The sequence below is a fragment of the Lineus longissimus genome, chromosome 1, assembly GCF_910592395.1.
Source record: "Lineus longissimus chromosome 1, tnLinLong1.2, whole genome shotgun sequence".
Classification (NCBI taxonomy): domain Eukaryota; kingdom Metazoa; phylum Nemertea; class Pilidiophora; order Heteronemertea; family Lineidae; genus Lineus; species Lineus longissimus.
In genome coordinates, this window is record NC_088308.1 from 19528609 (window position 1) to 19551392 (window position 22784).

Here is a 22784-nt window from a genome sequence, read left to right on the forward strand (position 1 = left end):
GCATAATAATTGTTATGTGAGTGTATTTTCCGTAACAGGGGGAAATGATAATACCAACTGTCTCAACCTCATCCGTCGCTTCTCCACCATCAACAGCAACTGGGAGACTTCTTTGACAACTTCATCAGGAGTCTTTTCCAGAAGATATTTCTTGCGCGTTTGCTGTCTGGCCATTCGTAACACGTCGCACATCTTTTAAGTGGTGCCATTCCGACAGGAAGAGATGTCTTCTTCAATCCATTTATGAGAACCAAGACAAATTTTTCCTTGCACTTTCTCATCACGTCACCATTTGCGCAGACGGTAGTGATAACATCATTTGAATAGTGCTGAATAAAAAGTGGACCCATGACCAGAAGAATGAAACGAAGCTGTTCGTGTTGATCCACAATCTGACGACCAAGCAAAGTAGTGTCATCGCTTTCCTTGACGGGTTGCATGAATTTTACGTGGACAGGTAAATCAGGGTTGAACTCCACTCGGTCCGGGATGCATTTGTGGACCCACGCCTGCTCAATGTTGTCCCGGAAGTTTTCTCCTTGGTGACCTTGACAGTAGCCCATAAATACGCCTCCAGATGCCACTCGGTGTCCTTTTCTTGTCCGAAAATAGAACTGAATATCTGTGCTCTTGGAGATCAGATATATCACCAAAGCTACCAAGAAGAGGAAAATCACGGTAGCAAAGGCCCCCAGGATGATTATACCTAACTGGTTACAAGAAAATGCATCAGGTTGATATTCTATGATCATGGTCTCTTCCATGTGTTCTGGTATCATGCACTTGGCATAGTACAAATCGGGCACGTGTACCTTACCGTGTGTTAGGTTGGCATTGGCGTTTGTTTTCAACCATGCCGTGAAGCCAGCTAACTCGCAGGAGCAGGAATAGGGGTTATCAGCAATGGACATGAACTGTAAGCTATTTTTCAGTGCCTCGCCCATCGTTGAGTAACTAATGACTAGTAAACTATTGTCTGTAATGTAGAGTTGCTCAAGATTTGGGGTGTACCACTCGCCAACTAAGTATCCGATGTCATTGGAACGTAGATCTAGCACTTTCAGCTTCTTCAGACCCTTGAGTATGACAAGAGACCGGTGGGAAATGTGGTTATCTCGTAGGTCAAGGTATATCAACGTGTTCTCCAAGTCTCCGAATAGATTTTCGAGCTCATCGTCCCGAAAACCCCTTCTTCCGAAACTAGTGCTCGCTAGAGAGAGGTTCCGCAGATTATGTAGTCCCCGGAACATGGTAGCCAGGTGAAAATCGGGAGAAGCTTCGTACAGTTTATAATTATTGTTTAAGTAGAGTTCTTCCAGTTTACCAAGGCCCTCAAACCACGTTATATTTTGCTTACTCGGGGGCCTGATCATGTCGCCAGACGAAGTTTGGAAGGCCGCGGTCATTTTAAGAACTCGAAGCGCAGGAACCGATGTATTACCAGTGTCGCCGGTTGAGAAGACTACTGAATCTTGGTATATTGGTATAATATTGTGAGACAAGTCTAAAACCTCTAGAACCGGCAATAAGGTATCAAATACCAAACCCTTGTTATTGCCGTTAGCCGAAATGTTTAAGACCCTCATAGTTGAGATGGGCAGAAAATTTATGTATATCGGCCAAGATTTGGACGTAGATCCGATGATGTTATCAGAAATGTCCAAGGTACCAAGATGTTTAGTCGTCTGAAGCAACAGAAAATATTTGACTTCCTCCTGGGTCAAGTAACTGCTGGAAAAATCGAGGTAATCTATTGACTGTCCGGCGAGTGCCAACATGAAGTCTTCGAGAGAAGAACGATTCGTCAACTGCCATTTGATCCCGGAGGCGTCGAGTTTGCCAAATTCCTTGCTAAAGCCTTTGAATAGACCAGTGTCAACTTTTGTGATGTGATCTCCTTTCAAGCTCAACTGAAACTTATCAGAAGCGGTGCAGACTATATTTGAAAACATGGAATCCTTGAGGACGGAAATCTCGGTAAAACTAAAGTCAAGGTCACATGTGTATGTTTCTGATTTCCAACTGACTTGGCCGGTCTGCAGAGGATTCCCTGCAAGTAATACACTGTTCATTGCAGGGGATGTAAATGGGGCATCAAATGACTGCAGTCGATTGTTACTCAAGTCAAGATGTTCCAAAACTTCCAAAGCAGAGAATATGTTTTGATCCAATATTTTGATATCGTTATTACTCAAGTCCAAGATTTCCAGTGTTGACCTACTCGATTTGAAAATATCGGGTTCAAGCGTTTTGATGTGATTGTTTTTCAGGTTTAGATATTTCAACATCGTGAGGTGCTGAAGAGTCGATGTATGTATTCCCTCCAAATTGCTTGTTGATATCTCCAAGCTAGTCAAGGAAGACTTTGGCGGAAACGTGGCATGTTTCAAATCGATCGCACCGCCCATGGCGAACTTGAAGGAGAACCTGTCCAAACCACGTGAAAGTCCGTTGATAAACTCCGGGATTGTGGAAGCATCTGCTGTGATACAAGTAACAGTGTGGTTGTCAATCATGCTGCATCCTTTGGGTAAAACTGAAACTATATCTTGCTGGTCGTAGTCACTGTCGTGGCTTCCAGCTTGTCGGTCCAGAGCATCCTCCTGGCTTCCTCGGATGCCATCTTGTAGTGCACCACCCATCGATGATAACACGAAATTAAGACTCCAGATGGCAATAGATAGGTAGGCACATCCTTTGGACATTTTGGGAAAGCTGGAAGAAGAGAGTGAATTTAAAAACTACTGGGAAGGTAGAATATGACAACATTTTATTTCGATCAACTGATTTTAAAGACAACTCATGATTAAAATCAAAGTGGATCAGGCACGTAACGAACCCCACCCCCATCCCAACGAGATCTAGAGCCTGCCTGACATGCAAGGAGGAGGAATGGCAGTTTTTGAGTGATTCGTTATAATTGTATCTACATAAAACTATTACTTACCCTTCATTCAATGTATATGTGTGCTATATGAGCAGGAAATTAAACTCGACAGAAATATTAAAACGTGTGTCCAGTATGATTATATAGGTTCAATCAAGGTCCGTTATTGATAGGTTGTGCTTGAAACAATTCGGTCATGCTGTTTATAAGGTTATCGTCATGATATTACCTTCACAGTGATGTTTAGATTATCATAGCTATTGACACTGGTCCGAATAATATGCACCAGACAGTTCGATTCTTCGGCTGACCCTTCGATTCGCTGCCGACTAATACCGTAGACATTTAATTTTTTTCTCAATTTGAAATACTAGTAAATTGCATAATATAAGAGGTTTCATTGGACACGCGCCTGAAGAAATAAAAATAAAAGGCGCGGTTTCCAACTTGTGACGCAAGCCTTGACGCACTGTTGCGCCACCGGTGTGTTGATGAATTATACGTCACGGCCAAAATGTGGGCACAGCACAACACTTTAACTACAAGGCATGAATTTGGGTTATTTAATACGGTAAGATGCAATGAATTAGAAGTTTTGGATAGTAACTTGATGAAGGATGAAGTGAATTCATTTATCATAAGTATATACATGTATTATATTATAATCATCTGAGTTGACCTCCAGTTTCCCACTGCATATTTTATATGAATTTCCCTTTGAAACTGTTGTTATTTCAAAACGAATTGACAATCAGGGGTTAATTTTCGCTTCTCAGGGCCGAGGAAGCGGATAATTGTCACTGAATGCTGCAATATAGGCACAGCTCATCACTGATTCCATTGCCGTTGGGATCGGGAGTGTAGGGCCGACCCTTTTTCGTGGGCCACCCGATATAATTGTAAAAAATGAGCTGGTATTAAGTTAGCAAAGCCCTAGTCTGATTCAGTGTGATTCTACCAACAGCATCCAGTGATAACGGAGAGCAATCTGTGACCAGGCAATCAATTTCTCGTCGGCGCGCGCCACTTTTATGGAAATCGATCCGCGAGCATATGGAGGCGAATATAACGCCGTGACACTACCTCTTATCGATTGGTCATACCTTAATGTTTCAGGCCAACGTGTAGTTTGATATCAACCTCTTTAATTTGATTCAGATTGTCGTAGGATTATTATCGCACAAAATGGGCACGTAATGGACAAGGATAGTTTTGCCCGAATCAATTTGTGGAGAGTTATAGTTACCAGTTATAAGAAGCAACAGGTGGGTAAATACATATTGTTTGTTCAACTTCCTCTATTGACAAGATTGATTGGCCATACCTGTATCAATTTGATATATACATGTGAAACATATACATCTGCACATTGATAATTTAAGCACACCCTACTTCATTTGAGAGTGGTTAACGATGGGGTTTAGATGGTTAAACCCAACCATATACGTATCTCATTATCCGTATAGCATGTGCTTTTGTATTTTCCTCCATCACCATCTCGTCATCTCCGTCAAATCATCATCAAGCAGATAGTCTTCGTCGGCATCATAATCATCATCACCACAAAGTGATGGAAAGAGTGTGTCATTAAAAGGGTAGGTAATTTAATGTCACCGTTAAATAACCAAAATTCAATAGTTAACTATCTATCAACAGCAATATTCTTCGAGTAGCATTCTTTTTTTAATGCCCTACACATCTCGTCTTTCGTATTCTTGGCCTGGCCTGCTTTCAAGGCGATACAATTGATCATGGCAAAATCTCCTAAACTGATTGCCACACCCCGGGCTATAAATACGCTGTTTTAGGCCTGCTATGGCCCTGACAGTTGATGGCCGATCCAATCTTAAAATCAATCGCCCTCGTTTTCCACTATCTGATAAAACATCTACTGTAGATAATATTAAAATGTTCACATACAGTCGTCAGTAACCATGGTGTTTGAGAGTTTTAAAGAGATATTGAATTGACATTTTTGCCAGACTTGACATGAATATCATGTCATGTGCGTTTGATTGACATTCGGAACGTACAAGGGACTAAATTTGTTATTTGTTAATACACTTTTCCTGATGAAACGCGTTGCACCTGTGTTAAGGGTTGCCATAGTAACCCACTTTTGCTCATCCAACCAATCACAGGAGACAGAAGAGCAAGAAAGCCATCATTCTCTTATGATAAGATGTCCCTGGGGGAAATATCACAAATACGACGTACGGAACATATACCAGCTATTTGGCATGGAAATGTGGTTCCAAGACGCTGCTGAGTTTCTCCATCCACCACCAAACTTTGTTTGGAAGTGGTCCACCAATTTAGACACCCTAACCCCATTTACTATCGGCGGAGAATTGCCCGTCTTTGTCCTATACACTGAATTGAAATGATTGTTTGAAGTACAACCATCCTGAGTCCTCGTAACCAGTGGCTTTCAATACACTCCGCCTCTCTATATTTCAAACGACAAAGAAGAAGTGAAAAATCATGAATCTCAGGATGGGTTACAAAAGGATGATATATACATATGAACAAAAAAATATGATTGGGTCAAAATAACTTCTTTCCGCTGAGCTTTAGACTGTTCTTGAGAATACCCCTCTAAGCAAAGGCAAAGCCAGCGTTCTGCTGCTGGTAGCTTCTATCCAAACGTTCATCCTGCATCCAAGGCTGATTATAAAACGAGTTCTTCGCTTACTAATATAGTTTTGCGTCAATCATAACATGATAAAATGGGCAGGTTGGATTTACGGTAAAAACATTCAGCCTTGTGGTAAAGCTTACAGGTAAGGTGAGCAGTGATACGGTTCCATTTGATTGCGAGCCAGGAGAAAGTTTTGCTCGGTTGCTGCATGGAGTCGATACGAGCTGCAAAGCTGATTCATCATTTTCTTTGTCTTGGCAAAGACTGCGTCTCTATTCTTTGATAGAAAGAAGAGTAATGCTTTGTCCATCAGTTTCTTTGATCAGGGGAATATACGAAGATTTCTTTTAAACGTATATATCTTCGCATAGTCGGTAAGTGTCCAAATTATCTCTCTATTGTGTGCATCCTCAAGGAAAGTAACGTTGTCAATTCGGGAATGTATTGTAGCCTTATTGTGGGAGAGCTTCATTCATCAGCTATTCTTCTCTTTAGAGCAATGATATTATTTGGCTGCACATCAGCTGATCATAGGCATTCATTCTTTGAGGCTGGTATCTGGTAGTAACTTAGTTTTGGGTGAATAAGGAAAAAAATAGGTCATGTCGATCAGCGGATCTGTAAAACTCTTCCGTTAGATTTTTTGCCCCTTGGTCGAAAATGCAATAGGCTGTTTTTCTATGAAATCTGCGCCCTACCGCCAATTAGGTATTCATGATTTGCAAAATGATGGTTCGAAGTGTGTCTCTGTTCGCTTTTTCCAAAGTACGTGCAGTGCCTGTGTCCCGATCAGAATAGAGAATTTCTTAATCATTCTCCAGGCCGGTTCATGAGTTGTTTTTATTTTGCCTCGGTGGCCGGAAATATGCATGAAACAAGGTAAGCTAGTGGTATGATTGGGAATTCCATGACTGATGCTGCTCCTCTCTGGCATGCTAAGGATGCTGCCTGTTGTGAGCAGATGTATAGGTCAAGTTCATTTTCCAAGTGATTTCCCTTCAAAAGATAGTTAGATGTACGCCACTTGACTTATAGTCGCGAATATAGCAGGGTTGTGGCTGATGTGCAGTTTGTTGTTAGTGACCTGCTTTTAGTCTCTTTCATTCTCAAAAGTCGAATGAGATGGGGCCTTTCTTGATGTGTGATTGGGTGTACCTCTTTGGTAAATTCTGGCTCAACCATTATATGGAAAATGTTTGAAATGTTATATGAATGAATCGATGTTCAATGAACATTGTAATTTCAATCTATGGTATGAGGATCAGATAAAATATCACCAACGGATTTGAGCAGATCTTGCTATACCCCGAGGTCAGTGCCATGAGTGTGTAACGACCCATCTGTAGCGCACAGAATGTGATAATCAGACTTAATGAACATCGTCCTTTGCTGGAAGAGCCTCTGGTCAGATTTAACAATTTTTGCATTTTAATATGTCCGAAATGTGTCAAACATACGTGCTGAGTAACCTTATTCACGTTATTTTGTTGTTGGCGTAAGGAAAATGCCTCATTACGGCTGCCAAGTAGGCCTGCTATTGGTATTTCAATTTATTTGGTCACTATCAATGAGGCAAATTGGCGTTTATCAAAATCTAAAAACGTCATCTGTGACCTAGACGTAACTGCTGAGGTTAGGCCAACTTGTTGTTGAGAGCACGCCTATTAAGTATATGCCTGTTGCGTATACCGCCAATCATGCAGGTGCAAACCGAACACCACCAATAATGCTTGTATGAAATATCTAATTACTGGCTATGATCAATTTCTTGAGCATATTTCGTTGAAATATTCCATTAAAAATCGATCAGTCTTCAATGTGATTCTTGTTTGCACAATAACCTTTTATAAGGTCATTAAACAGTGGGAAAATTTGCCACCAAATCGATATTTCAAATCGATATTTGAGAACCGGTGTAATGGTTTTGAGTGTTTCTGTTTTTGAGTGTTTCCCCTCATTGTTTGGGAACGCTCAAAAATAGATTGACGAGTTTTTCTGTGTATCCCCCCTATTGAAAAGTCATGGTCTCTCTCGCTGCCTATTGTTTGGAAACACTGAAACATGGGGAACAACCACAGATGTTACACCGGGATGAATCCCTTGCTTGAAGAAGGCTTTACGAAGGTTTCTAATCGGCTGTTGAGATATACTGACGCTGTACCTATTTGGCCAACGCATACTATTATGCACATGGTAGTCCAATGCTGCGATACACGATGGCTTGGCGCCACAAAAACTTTCCGATGAAGCGGTCTGGAAGAAGATCGTAAGATTATTCGAGACTCATATGCCCTTCTACAAAACCTCCTCTGAAAAAATGTTCCCGAAATATTCCACTTCGACTTAGCAGCAACTTGTATCAACTCTCTATAACAGGATTCGATCAATCAGTTCACCAATGAGATGTTCAGGTTCAGAGTGCGGAGGAAAACTCAGAAAGTAATCTAATGTTCCAGCCGTTGAAAGACTTCTCCCGCCTTTTGAATCCGAGTCACCCACTCCATGCAGTCTAGCTTCAAAGAAGTTAAGAGCTATTCTGAACTAAAAGGAGTAGTTAATGCAATCAAGGCTCGAATAGATACAGAAAAAAGCAAATTCTTTTTAAAGAAGAAACCAAAAGGTGCTTTGCTTTAATACATCTAACAAAAAAGGTGTATTAATTATCATAAACAAATCAAAGCCTCTTTTTTGAAGAAGGAAAAGCAGCCATAGTGATCGAACCTCAAAAGCTAGTTGGAAACGGTGTTAATCTGCAGGAGGCGGCTAAGTACTCGGCAACAAATAAAGTCATATTTTTTCTGCCGAAGGCACTTTTGTCGAGATTTGTTAAGCTCAGTCTGATGATAATTTGGTCTGTACCATGAATCACAAACATGGTTGGCTTTTATGGTAAAAAGGAATCAATAAAAGATTAGCCAAAAACTAACCTGCTCAACCAGGACAAACTAGTGTTTTGTTCCAGCTCATATTCTGATACAAAGTTTGCTGTCTTCTTCTCGTCGTTTACAAGGCTCGGTACGTTCTCTATCAATTGCTTTTTCACAATCATTTGCGGAAGCGAACCTCTCCCATATGATTTTCAAACACGTTATCCCGTTGGCACGTAGCATCACCCACAAAGCGATCATGCCAAAATCACGTTTCTGTTTCCATGGTAATTGAAGCTGTTGCCATGGACGTCATGCCAGAGATTGTTTTGATGTTCCTGACTCCAAATATACATGATTTATCTATCTTTTATGTGTTCGATTTGACCCAAGGTGGTATCAGGACCGTTTGAGTTGCTCGACCATTCCAGCCATATTGGTCAGTCCAAAGAGAAGGTGTCTTAGGATATCAGGGCATTTCACTCTGTAAACGTTTACAACGGAAGGAGTATGCTATAAGACCCTTACTGCGAGAAGATGATGACTAGATATCTTGACCTGCTCTTTGGCAAAGTTCACCCCGGAAATTACTTTCTTAGTGGGCGCTGTAGTGTAATAGAGGTTTCCAATATCCAAATGCTTTCGGCTCTAATGTTAAAATCAGTAAACCTTCATCAACAAGAGTCATGATCGATGCCTTGCCTGATGAAATCTGCCTCAAAATGTCCATAGAGATCTTATTTTGCCTCAACATTAATGGATGGACATTCTCCATGGCAACGGAACAGGGGATGAGCCTGCATGGAACGCGCGCCAATCAGTCATTGTCTTAAAGATATCTGATATAAGCTGTTGTTGTGATTTTGTGGACTAAAGAGTGGTGAAAACGCCATTAATTTGCGTTCGTCGAGAGACAATGTTATCCCCTCTGTGATTGGAAACCCAGCATGTGAAAGCCAATTCTGATTCTGTCTGTTGACCATAGCTGTTATTTTGCGTAAAACTGCCGCTGCCACCTCGGTTGGCTTATGCATTTGAGCTCTACCCAAGGCAACCAGTCTGGCAAAGGAAGATTATGGGTTTTTGTGATGCAAGACACTTTATCTGAATTCGCATTTTTGACCTTTCGATCAGCTATTGGTGATCTAGAAGACATGTGTCATACTTTCGGGTGAATACAGGGATCCTGATATACTAATTCGATGCCTGGTTCCAAATTGCTGCGACAAGGAAGATTGCGAATTGGTATTTGGCAAATTGGTCTTTTCCCAGATGAACATCAGAAAACAGATTGAAAACGCCAAGCATTACTCATCCTTTTTTCCATCCTTGTTACCTTCATAAATGTATTCAATTTTGATATTATATTGAAAAGCATAGCTGTTATTGATTAAAGTCAGTGTCCTGTTGACGATCCACACATAACATGGACAATGAATCTATCAGGAAGATTATTACAATATTCCTATCGTTCGATCACGGCGTGTTTCGCGTGACATCTGTGAAGTTAGTGGTAATGAAAACAAGCGCGACCGGAAATGGTGCATGGTGCGATGATCAGGCTGCTGTACACTCCTGAAGCAGCGGCGGTGTTCATCAATGGCCAGTTGCATTTGAGATATATTTTGTAACCACTGCGTACATCTTGTAGTAATGAAAGGTTGCTGGGATGGACGTCATTGAGATAATCCGAATATTGAACTACAGCTTGTTTACGGCATGATGCACTAACACACGTCATCAATATAACCATCATCATCAATGACGTCGTCATCACCACAGCATCGTTTTGTTGCGGATATTTTTCTTGTTCCTTCTCGGTTAGTAGGGTTTTTTCGACATATTAATTCGTCATGATTTCTCTTTCCAGACACGAGGCGTGGTAGGGCGTGGTGGTCGCCCGCGGTTACCAGTGCGTGAAGATTAAAGTTGCTATACCGTGCTTTTCAAAGAAAGAACGAAATGGTGGCGACATCGGAGGACCGATCTGAGTATGTCTTTCAGTTTTAAAAGTGAAAATGAGATCGATATGCAACATTTCACAACATCTTGGAGCAAACTTTAGTGGTATTCTTAACGGCAATGATCCAGGATTTCGTTTCTACATTCCCATTTTATTCTGCATTGTACAGCGATTGCAATAGAACGACTATGATATGACCAAGACACTATGATTTCCCCGCAGATTATCTCTTCAGTCGTTACTCCACCATCACCGTCCTAACCTTTACCCCTGAGCTGTTTGACTTGTCCCGGCAATCTAGACTATCTTGGTGGTTATTACTAGTGATAATGCACCTCCAGTGTTGTCAATAATCAGCCTGATTTAACATGGAACATTCTCATTTCCACCTAATTCACATCATCATCATCATGGTTACGGCAGATCAGATTAGCAATAATCGTGGGTGAGGGTCTGAGGGGTTCAGGGGGTGGTTACACGGCCCTTGTTTAGTTATTATACCACAGTGTTAGCTCAGGGTTCATTAAGAAGTGACCTCAGCTTCCTTCGGCAAAGCTATTTCTCCCGAATGCCCCAACTTGATCAAAGGTAATCTTTTTGGCGGGGTTCCTTTTCTTCAGGACTCTTGTAGAACGTGTTCAACTGATGTGCCCTTATCAAAAAAATGTTGCCCCTGCAGCGTTTAATTAAACGCGTTTTAATTACTTTTGATCATTTCCAATGTAGGGTTACGCCTCTGGATCCAAAAGATGAGCTTAAGAAACCAACAGACGAGATCGAACCCCTCTCAAAGACGGGGGTATTTGTACTCAACTTGTCATGGTATGGTCTTAACCTCGTCTTCCTCATCATGTCAGTCGAGGGTAAGTTAAGCTTAACGGCTTTTTCACTATCCTTTCGGAAGAATTTGATTTGTAGATTCAAAGCATACAGCCGAAGACTCAAATTGAAATCTCTACAGCAAAAGTAGTGATGTTTATTAAAAGATCAGTTCTAAAAAATTCAACACGGATTTGTTGATACAGTTCTCCAAAATACTACCAGATTTGCCGTGTGCAATGCTTCCATTGGGATTTCCGAACAATGCGGCATATCGAAAATTGTCACAAAGTTTTGATTATGGTTTCTTGTTTCCAGTGGTCCCTGCGCAAGTTCAATCAATGGTAGGGGCAAGTTCCAAAGGACGGTGGCTAGGCGGAATGGTCGCTGGTGGTGCAGGTAAGACACTTTGTGCTGCTCTAGTCTTACCCTTTTTAATTCAAACAAGCAATCACCACTTTCCTCTTGTAGAATTTGTTCAAAGTTCTTGTTGTACTGGCCACTTGGAAGCCTTTAGTTCTGCTTCACTGAAGTTCCGAACCCAATCCTCCCTTCGTCGTCTTGAAGCAGTTTCTGGCGTTATTAAAACTATGAAACTGGCTACTTGAACGCTAAGAAACCCGGTGGGAGTCGTATGTCTTTCTTTATGAAGTTTTATAGCTTCTTTTATAAGATCCTTAGAGTATGTCTTTCTTTATGAAGTTTTGTAGCTTCTTTTATAAGATCCTTAGACATGCCTAAGGGGACATGTATCGTTGCTTTGAGGTTTTTCATTTCATCTATTTTCGCAGCTGATGAGGCAGAGTGATAAGACCACTTCATGTACTCAGTGAAAGTAATAAATCCTGTCTCATGAAAGACTATTGATTCGGAGTATGTAAGATGTCTTAGAGTCCCGCATTCTTGAGAAAGAGTGAGAATACCATCACTGATAAACTCCCGAGGCGGTCCATTCGGCCTATTCTACGTTCTTCGGGACGAGGCCCGCGAGGTTTGGGGGCTTCTGTTTCACAAAACATTTTTCTCAAAAGCCATGTTCCTCCCATCACACGTCGCAATCTTCAACTGAGGAAGTTACCCAGCCAACGGCTATGGTAATGATGGAGTGAAAACACATCCATCCCTGCGACTGGCAACATCTGTAACCTATATCTTTAGAATAAATATCCTATACCACGATTCCTATCGTATCGATCTCCTTGCAGCAGATGGTGAGAGAATGCAAAACTGAATCTGAATACGAGCTAGACTGTACGAGCAATTATACTAAGCTACTGCTTTTATCGAGAACAAATTGTATTTCTAAATATAATATTTCAGCCGATCAATTCTGAAACATGATAAGAATGCAGAATATAATTAAATGCCAGAAAATCTTTAATGAGGTATTTCCATAGCAACGGTTTGTCTTATTTGATTTCATGTCAATCCATCTGCTTGAAAAACGACTTAAAATTTGAAAGAGTAAGTAATGAATTGCACGGTTGTTGGCCATGTTGAGTTGGCCTCCCCGGTAAGACTATACAAAAGGTATCAACGACAAGACCCGTCTCAGTTTATCAACTGCCTTTAAGTCGAGTTAAAAACTGATATTCCATTTTTGTTGTGAATGGACAGCAAGACAACTGATTCGTCTACATATCCGTTCAATCTTTCTTTCAAGAGATAAAACTAAAAGGGCATAAGTGTGGCTGAAATAGTCAAAATGAACCACATCCGTCATTTGCAACAGCAATTTTATCAGTTAAACAGAATCTGATTGGGCATTGCGACCCCACGAGACTGTGCTCATTGCCCCCAGATTTCGGGTAGTTTCCTTCAACCGCGTCCTTCATGCGCAATGGACTACGGATCAGAAGATTCCAGGTTCGAGTCCTGGGAAGGTTTTATTTGCTTTTGGTACCACAGATGCCGAACTGCTTTCGATATGCTCTTTATCACGGCCTCAATTTTGTATCTCATTGAAGCATTCAGTGTCCTCATGATCGACGGCGATCGCGACAACTGATAGTGCAGCAATAAAATAGCATCCCTTCATGCTGGACAATGGGTATTTTGCTCCAAGCAGTAAAATGTATAAGACGGCGTTTCTTTGCAGTTTTGACATTCCTGGCCGGACCATTGGTTGGTATGAAGAGTGATAGATTGACCTGCAAGTACGGAAAGCGGCGGCCCATCATGGTCGTGGCAATGCTATTTCTATGGTAAGTGATGTAAGAGGAACCAAGGATCCAACCAGAGGAACTCAAAAATTAGTTGTAACGCGTTCCATAATGACTGTTGCGTCAGTTCTTCAGGAAAGGCCAAATTCCAACACGGTTTGTGAAACTGGCAAATAACCCTCTTCGACCTTTTCTTGAAATAAAACTGTTATTGATGTTTAAGCTGTGTTGTCATCTCCTCATCTGTTTCCGTCTTTCTTGCAGTTGTGGGATGGCTGGTATGGCATTGAGCGCACCAAATGTCTTCTTGTAAGTAAAAGTACAGACCTACACAATTTTGCATCTCTCTACCATATCACAGACTCTTTTTTAATGTACTCGTGGAGGTTCGTTATCAGTTTGGTAACCATCAGCGGCAAAGTTTTGACTTAGCACATGGATACCTTTGAGTTTCTCCAACTATCATCTGAGATACACCGAGCAAGTGAGGATTTGAATTCATGGCACCCAGATTGCCACTACCTTGGCACCATATTATCGCACTGTAAATTTATCTATTGCGAAACTAACCCAAAGATGCCATTCATTACACCCATCTTGCTCTGACGACGCTGTAACAAAAAATGATGAAACCATAGTCATAATCAATATCATACCCTTGGTATTAATAATTGATAGCGGTTTGTCTGAAATCATAAATGCAGCTTCTTCTGATTTCTTTATTGCAGCACGCACTTAGACAGTGATAAAAGCGCAGTAAGTTAAGATTTTACCCATTGCTCTTGAAAAAAGGTTTAACCAAGAATCCTTCATCCTCGGCGGAAGCTAATAACTTAGTCATTAGGTTCTGACCTTGGTTGAGCTAATTGTATGAGAAGGTTGTTGCCAAGTTCATAAACTAAGATGACGTATCCCAACCATTTCTTTTTACATCTTGTCTTTCAGTGTACAATGAATACAAGTTTAGTGGAACAAAGGTGTCGACCATATAACACTCCTGCCCTGGTACTCAATCATAGTAGCCCGAAGCAGCAGGCCATGCCCATACTGACCAAGCAAGATACCTCACATATACCGGACAATAGCACATCGATGATTGACGACAATAGGAATATACTGGGTAAGTCACGGAGTATTTCCGATGTAAGATACCAACAAAAACTTCATTCGCAACTATCCCCAGCAGCAATTTGTGACTTCCTGTAAGTATCGGCCATTCAAAAGATTATTTTTCATACTTCTTTGGCGCTGGAAGCAACGCAATGATTTGGTAGAGGGCTTCTGATTGGCCGAAATCTGACCGGAAGTCCCTAAGAAAGTGGTAAATGGAGTTCTTTACGGTCGTGTCCTCACCAGTATTTATACTTTTACCGCTGTGAAAAACGATACCGTCTTGACCAGCTCTCAGCAGTTCTGTGTTTTTCTCACCATTTGGATTTTTAACGAAATGCAAACGCTTCAGTTCATATTTCCCGTATTTCTTTCAGGTCTGTATATATTCTTCTACTTGATCGTGATGGCGAGCTTCGTTAGTCTGACAGTGCCATACTGCGCTTTAATCGCGGACAAATCTCATCCCGCTCAGCGAGGTAAGTCCACACTGAGATACCTTAAAATTGCGTGCTCTAGTCTGCTAACTGGTGATGATAGTGCATTAATGCCAAATCCGATTGCGGAACATTCTATTAGTTATCGAAGGTGAATATTACTGAGAAGTAATCTAAAGTGTAGTAACGATGTTACAATGACGATAATTGAAACAGAGTTTTTCAAATAAATTTGTTTCTCCTCTCAAATCAAGGTCTCAACTCCGGAGTTATGGGTGCTATGATACTCTTCGGCAACATATCTGGTGCGGCTCTTGGGTTATTTTTCATGGTAGGTCTCGAAACCAAGTTTTCACTTTGTAAACTAAATACCCTGTGGTCTCGATAATCAGATTTAAGTATCAGTATTTCGTAAATTCGTATTGCTTGATTAGATGACGAACATGCGCTGATTAGTTGGAAATAGCGATAAAGACATATAATGCTTGCCGCACAATGACTCCATGGTGAAACAAGACAAAAGCTGAATTACCAATTGTTTTTATTCAGATTGATTGACGAGGATAGAACAGTGATAAAAATGTCTTTCTGTGTTTCTATATGTAGATGGTGAAGAAGAGTGAACATTCCTGTGATAGTGCCCGAGGAAGGCCCCATTCCGGGCCGGAAATTCGAAATTGTTGTAATGACTTGTTTTATCAAAATCAAAATAACTGATAGTCACAACACGTTTTACTTCGCCAGGATCTCGGTGTTCCTACGTTATATGCCGTGATAGTGACGATAGGGGTCATCTGCGTGCTTATAACAGTCTTCTTCACACATGAGGAGCCAGCCAAAGATACACACGACCCATGTAGTAAGTAAACCTGCGACAAGGGAAAGGGATATTGTGAGGAAAATAGAGATCTTTCCACCTCATGATGCAGTCACCAGGCGCCGTTCCGTGCAAACTGGAAAGGATATCAGATGACCTCTGATTCTTAACATTTCCTTGCCTTTTAATGTGGATCGATTGAGATATATTTTCAATATCGCCTCGCCTACTGCCCCGTGAACGTTCAGATAGATGACCAAGCAGAAGGGAACTTGTATGGAGAAGGTCATTAATGCCGTTGTAACAGTCGACCTGCTACTAAATCCAGTATAATGATTCTCTTCTTCAATGGAAAGATTAAGTTTTTATCCTGTATCTTTCTGTGGTTAGATCTCTGTAAGAAGAAAAATAAGAGGAATCATTTACACGGTAACAAAATCATCGATATTTCCACTCACGTTGTGGTGTCTTGCGCTGCACATTCGCTCACAGAAAAGCGGTTGAGGGTCTTGGTTTTAGATATCGTTACGCACCAACTTGAAATATTGATTGTATGGTCTTTGGTCTCAAACCCGCCTTAGAGTTGTAGGATTTTTAGGTCGTCTTTTGAACAAAATTCGCCTAATTTTCAACCACAACTTGAAGCATGTTACAGTTGTTTTGAATTATTTTTTCAGGTGCAAAAGAGTTATTCTTTGGTTTCTGGGAACCTTTAAAAGGTCAGTGAATACAAATCTGTTTGTCTAGCAGACGACCTTTCCGTCTTAGATACTTTTTTTATCCGAAATCCTACAAAGTTTCAATGAACGCTTAGTTAAATCAAAGTCTTAGGCCAACAATTGTAATATGATTCGAAAATCGACAATTTCCCGTTATTCAGGCTCACCTAGTTAAGTCCAGAGTTTTCCATTTCAGAGCACGATTTCCGATGGGTATTTCTCACGAGATTTTTAATGCAGCAGGGTCTGTCAACAACAATCGGGTGAGTGATGGACCATCAGTTAATATTGCCTTATGAAATCAAATTATTGATGAGATTTGGTCGGCTAGGTCATCTTTTGAATGGAATACCTTTTAGACATTTCATGACCTCCTTCTACCCAGCGCACAAAAATAGTGGTTGAAATGTAGGCCTGTAGGCTGGTGGAGAGGCATACCAACATGACGGGGAGCGTGTTTCTTCTTTTAACACTACATGTATTTTATCTTCTTTTCAAATTCCTTTCAGGTTTATGGAATTTTGGTTATCAGACATGGTGCCTTTACCAAACTGTTGGACTCCGGCCAGGGGTGTGGCCATGTTGCTTCTACCTTTACTTCTGATGGCTGCTCTATCGTAAGTAACCGTCTTGTGTTTGGTTTTCTTCCTATATGTTTTCGTTTTTGACATAGGCAGGAATCCACTGTGGGTACCGTCACAATTTACGGAGCCGGCCGTGTTGTGATAACTTGCGGTTGTCTTTCTAGTCACAATCGGCCGGGCAGGCGGTAAACGACCACAACCCTGCCGCAGCAGCAGCAGCAGTGGATAGCATCATATAGTTGGATCTTTCTATTTATGAAATATATTTGTTTTTGTTTTTGGAATCAAACATGATGGTCAAGCGCATTGTTCTTTTTTTGCAGGTCTATAATCTGTGGGTTATTATCAGACAGAATCGGGAGACGAAAACCACTTGTGTTAGTCTCTGGTAAGCACACGATAGATTATTCTGGCAAAAGTGTTTGCACTCATATGATTTTGGTATAACGTAATCTGTAAGATAGAGTGTATTCTGCTTCTTTCCTGTCTGACCCGTCTGAGTTTATTTTGCTTCTTTGCCGTAAACGGATAGAAAATCAGCACAAAGTTCAGCACAAAGTTTCGCGATTCTTTACCTCGCCCCGCTAGAGAGCGAGATGGAAGTTGTCCTGTCTTAAGTGCCTACCGACCATGATGATGTCATGTGAAGAAATGTCTCCCGATAAAAAGCGTCAACAAATTGTTTTAACCGATCCGTTAGCATGTTAAGATTAGTAAAGTTGAAACATCTTTATCAAGGGTTATGACAGGCTGACATAAATCTTAATGTGGTATTTTCTTGCAGCGCTGGTGATGTGTGCGGCAAGTGCTGTATTAGCCTTCCTGAGAGGAGGTTCCGCATTCTACATAGCTCTTGCCATGACCTTCTTTTTTGGTGAGTATGATGATTGTGGACAACGTGTCTGGCTACGGATCAGAAGATTCCCGGTTCTAATTCTGGGAAGGTCGCATTTTTTCCACAACCTTCGCGGAATCTGATCTAATACCATGGATTACAAGAACCATCTTCCCAGGCTTTGCCACCAATCACGTCGATTTGGTTCCCATCCTATTTTGTAGTCATTGATCAATACTGATCGGTTTGAGAGGGAGAGGGTACAGCTTCATTTTGTCACCGATTATTCTGCATTCGTATCCGATACTCATCCAACTTTTTTGCTGGAGGTTCATTACAGCTTTCTCCACCTTTTGGCCCGACAAGCAAGTTCACGCTGTATTGATTCTTCTCATTCTCTGCTTGTAACAGGGGCTGGGTTCGGTAGCTATCAAGCAGTCGATTTTGCTTTAGTCATGGATGTCCTTCCCGAAGAAAAAGAGAAGGGAAAAGATATTGCCGTCTGGCACCAGGTGAGAACAAAACAAATATCTCGTATTCACCAAGTCACCCTAATACAAGGAAATGAATGTCCTGCAAAACTTTCTGGGACCCTGCCAGTGAGCTATAGGGAAGATATGTTTTGTCCTTTTCCCGATATCTTTTCGGTAACCAGAGTAGAGTATATTTCACAGCTTCCTGCTTTACCAAAGCAATAGTTACTCCTTACGTTGTCAGGAAAGTCCGCAGCAAGGACCTATTTTGCGATATATTTCTTCCGAAACAACTCTGTGGTGTGGTAAGATTGTTATCTCGAGGACTCAGGCGCAGTGAAAAAAAACCCATTCTGATTCCTTCACTCCATGTGATTTTCATAAATTGGTCATCAACCAAAAACAGCACATTTAAAAAAAGAAAGGTATTTCACAAAGTGCAGTATGAGTAAGTGGGGGAAGCCCACAACAGGAAGAACCTTCTAATCACGATATGACCACGCGACATCATCTCAACTAGGTCGATGACTGTTGCGGCCACTGCCAAAGCGCCATCTTAGGCAGATAAAGTAAAGGCATCATTCGATAATCAATAAAAGTCCACAATAATTAAAAAAACAAGGACAATAGGCAGGTTTCACCGTCCGTACGCACGAAGTACGGCTAAGTACGAAGGTATCAAGTCATGTGCTAATTCATTTGCGCGACACTCGTAAGCAGTCGTTTATACTCAGTCATTTTATTTAGGAATTGGAAATTTTTTCGTAAGAAGTTGTCGATAAGTGCATGAACATAGGCCTACTTTGTACCTCGTATACAGTGTCGTTCGCAACTCTACCTAGGGCTGGCGAAACCTGTCTAATGTAGTCATGTGGAACTAATATATTCCGTAAGGTGTCTCACTGCATGTGTCTGACGTGGTCGGACTTCGATCAGCCTCATAAATTAGCTGTCTTATTGTTATTCAATGCATGATAAGATCATTTTCGGCAGCTTGCCACATATATGTACACCTTTTCAGAGTTTTTTTAGAAGAGCATATCATAAGTACATGACAGACCATACTGGTATAAAGTCGGCATATCGAAGAGACTACGCCTTACAATTCTTCGCCGGGTCTATCGTTGGAGCGAATTTAAAAAATAACTGAAATCAGTCGAATCCAATAAAGCGGTGATCGTTTTCCAGTCGGTGCCCAGGCGATTCCATTATAGTAACATAAGACAAAGACGTCAAACTCTTAATTCTTTTTTCTGCTCTCATTAACAGGCACTGGTCTTGCCACAAGCCTTGGCCACACCCATAGGAGGGATCCTTTTGGACCTTTTCGAACGCGTCAACTGTGAGATCGGACTTGGCTACATTATGGTTTTCTTGGTCACATCAGTTTATTTCCTCTTGAGTGGGTTGTTCGTCTTGAAAATCAGAGGGGTACGGTAAAAGGAGAAAAGCAGTAGTGGAGCTGAGGGTGGGTGCGGAGCGGTGATCTGCACGGCGATATCTGCTAAGTATTACAACTATGGTCACTAGAGAACCAGTAGAGTGACAAAATGGTCTAACGACCATTGGTGGCATTCGTACGGTAGACGGCAAAACGGTGCCACGAACCCGGGCTGGGTCCAAGACCAGTTCATGGGATTAGCTGGTGATTGAAGAAGGTCGGGACTCTGGATTGCACCGAAAACGCAAGATGGCAACATTCACCATTTTGTAAATTGAGGTGAAGTCTCGGGCAAATTACTCCCTTCTGAATGGTTTACGGTTGAGATGTGCGATGGCTAGAGGTATGCAGAAGTGAACGAACAGTGTTATGGGACTTTTCATTTAGAACTGAAAAACTTGCAGTTGCAGTTTTACAGTTTCTGAGAGATAGGGCTACTGTTAGCACGGATTTACCGTGCTGCTGTTATATAGTAACGGTCGTTTTAGTCTGTTGGTCGGCCTACTTTTAGTTATCCTATGTTTTAATATAATATTTTAGTCATTGTTTAGTTGTCTTATGGTCGTTTGTGATGTAGTTAGAAAATGAGACCTATCTTGATCTGCCAACGGGCAATAATATGATCTCCTGAAAGGGGGACTATAGGTCAGGAGCTAGGAATCAAACAGGTTATCTTCAGGGGAATAATATACCACATCCTCAAAAAATTAAGTCTGTTTGAAGCCCATCGGAAAACGACCAGGCCGGAGGATAAAAGTGTCGAGAAGAAACTGTGGGGAACGGCGGAAGACCTAAAGGCTGCGGCCCCATTCGTGGCATCCACCGACCTAAGAATTTGTGATGTCTTCGAGGGCTAAGAGGAATAAAGGGAGAATGTTTGATTCAGCATTTGATCTCTTATTGCACTAGCGGGAATAGTTTCGTTGTCCGAAACCCCTGTTGGCGACTTCGTGCCTGGCTCCTGCCTATAGATACCCTTTCACTAATTCTTGGAATGAATCCAACCGGCATGTTAGATAGATATTGTTACTACTTGATCGGCTTCCCGGTTCAAAAATATAATATTACATGTAGATTCGTTTCATTTCTTACTATACGAAAACCCATCTTTATTTTAGTTGTGATGTAATAAAGTGCCATATAATCTCCGGAAAAGGATTCTCATCGTTCCATAGACATCCTGATGTGGCCATATCAATAATTATTCTTTCGAGTGTTTAGGAAACGGGTCGAACGATGTCATTAGTCAAATCGTGACACTTGGGTGGGCATTAAGCAGTGTTTGCACTGACTGATGTAATGGCGCCTGTTCAAACTTATTAACTTGGGGTTTTGAAACTTTCTTGGGCAACATTAAGTAAACGCCGATACGAGGCCAGTGATATATCATACATGTACTTTGAAGTATAAACCCTGTTGGAAATCAGTTCATGATATATATAGCTGTCTTGATACGTAAGTGCATGTCCCCTGTTGTAGAATCACTTCATGTCTGTCATTATATCAATTAACTGTAAATTGAAGACATGATTCTTCTCCATGCCATGTGAAAGCAATGTTCGTTGACTTGTCTTTGCGACTTAAGAGGGATGATGGTTATGAAACACCTGGTTACAATGTACCACTGCAGCTTACAGTGTATAATGCACTGTGTCTCGTTTTGGCGGCGGCGGTTATGGTTAGGAGGTTAAGATCACTTATCAATGTCTAGTATTGAATTAAAGGTGGTTTAGAATACCGTATTGATTGTTTTACCAAACACTGCTGGGGTAAAGCAGTCATTTAGCCCAAAACCTCGGCAGTTGCCTGGCTGGTGGTGTTTGGTGAGTCAGCCAGTACCTCCACTTCGGTATCAATTCCTTAAATATAATGTAGTGAGCCCCCGATCTAACCGTGACCTATGCGCGTCCAAGACACAATGAAAAGGCATGGTGTTTATGGGTGCTGAAATGTAGTATCAGTTGTGTAAGAGTGAGTCAAATCGTACATCATATCATGATAGTAAAAGTGTCAATATTTTGAAATCGTTGTGATTTTATACAAGTTAACCAGTGTAAAGAGTAAGACATAGTAAACTTATTTTTGTGATGGCGTATGGCAATAAATTTGGCTATTAGATAAATCTTCTTGGTTTGTTTCTTATTGTCTTTCAGTTTAGTGTAAGTGTGATCACGGAACCATTAGAATGAAAGAGTAAGAGGCAGGGGAGGTGTCAATAGAAGGGCGATGTGACAGTCTTCTCATCTCTAGCAAACCAATGGATAGCAGGATGAAAGAGTAAGAGGAAGGGGATGTGTAAGGAGAAGGCAGGAAGGGGTTGGATCGTCATCGTTTTTAGTTGCTCCGCATACCAGCAGATGTGTAAGGAGCAGAGGGAGTGTGACAGTCTTCTCGATGGCTGGGTGAAATCGACAATTATTCAGTGAATACTTGAAGTGAATAATGAAAATGTCATTTAGACATTGTATTTTTGCTTAAACATGTATTTGTGGGGTTTTATTTTCATGAGTTTAAGAACTTTTAAACACATGTATATGATCTATGTGTACATGAGAGACTAATGTCACAACAACCAAAGAGCTCTTGTTATCAATACATAATAGGCTTCATGTCCTAGCGAGAGACGGTTAAATGTCACACCCAGCAGTGTTGTTGATTATTAATACATTATGGGCCTTCATGTACCAGCGAGAGACAATTGTCACAACCACCAGTGAGATAGATAACACTACCACCTGTGTTGTTATCAATACATTATAGGGCCTTCATGTGCCAGTGTGAGACAATTGTCACAACCACCAGTGAGACAGATAACACTACCACCTGTGTTGTTATCAATACATTATTGGGCCTTCATGTGCCAGTGTGAGACAACTGTCACAACCACCAGTGAGACAGATTACACTACAACCTGTGTTGTTATCAATACATTATTGGGTCTTCATGTGCCAGTGTGAGACAATTGTCACAACCACCAGTGAGATAGATAACACTACTACCCGTGTTGTTATCAATACATTATTGGGCCT

At 41.2% G+C, this 22784-nt stretch overlaps 2 protein-coding genes across 5 annotated transcripts; one reads left to right on the top strand and one right to left on the bottom strand.

Moving 5' to 3' along the window:
- Positions 1-89: 89 nt before the first annotated feature.
- LOC135486393 (toll-like receptor 6) lies at positions 90-2705 on the bottom strand. The gene has a single exon (XM_064769194.1). It carries the CDS (start codon positions 2703-2705, stop codon positions 90-92), a length of 2616 nt encoding a protein of 871 aa, XP_064625264.1.
- A 1162-nt stretch (positions 2706-3867) lies between these two features.
- Positions 3868-21877, top strand: LOC135490624 (uncharacterized). Of its 4 annotated transcripts, none has more exons than XM_064775900.1 (18): positions 3868-4152; positions 10266-10386; positions 11085-11221; positions 11496-11576; positions 13276-13381; positions 13604-13648; positions 14068-14095; positions 14285-14459; positions 14827-14928; positions 15141-15217; positions 15631-15745; positions 16381-16422; positions 16619-16685; positions 16932-17039; positions 17330-17394; positions 17791-17880; positions 18253-18353; positions 19584-21877. In XM_064775900.1, the coding sequence occupies exons 2-18, from the start codon at positions 10358-10360 to the stop codon at positions 19752-19754; spliced, it is 1539 nt and encodes a 512-aa protein (XP_064631970.1). In that variant the 5' UTR covers positions 3868-4152; positions 10266-10357; the 3' UTR covers positions 19755-21877. The 4 variants fall into 4 exon arrangements, with proteins under 4 accessions (XP_064631970.1, XP_064631996.1, XP_064631977.1 ...); XM_064775926.1 differs by lacking the exon at positions 3868-4152 and adding an exon at positions 5483-5675; XM_064775907.1 differs by lacking the exon at positions 3868-4152 and adding an exon at positions 5483-5670.
- The last annotated feature ends 907 nt before the right edge of the window (positions 21878-22784 follow it).

What these genes read in the sequence shown, in the direction of transcription:
- LOC135490624 (XM_064775900.1), top strand. Translation starts at nt 10,358, where the DNA reads ATGGTGGCGACATCGGAGGACCGATCTGA. An exon ending in ACATCGGAGGACCGATCTGA is followed by an intron (nt 10,387 to 11,084) that starts GTATGTCTTTCA and finishes TTTCCAATGTAG; the next exon opens with GGTTACGCCTCTGGATCCAA. An exon ending in ACCACTTGTGTTAGTCTCTG is followed by an intron (nt 17,395 to 17,790) that starts GTAAGCACACGA and finishes ATTTTCTTGCAG; the next exon opens with CGCTGGTGATGTGTGCGGCA.
- LOC135486393 (XM_064769194.1), bottom strand. Translation starts at nt 2,705, where the DNA reads ATGTCCAAAGGATGTGCCTACCTATCTATTGCCATCTGGAGTCTTAAT.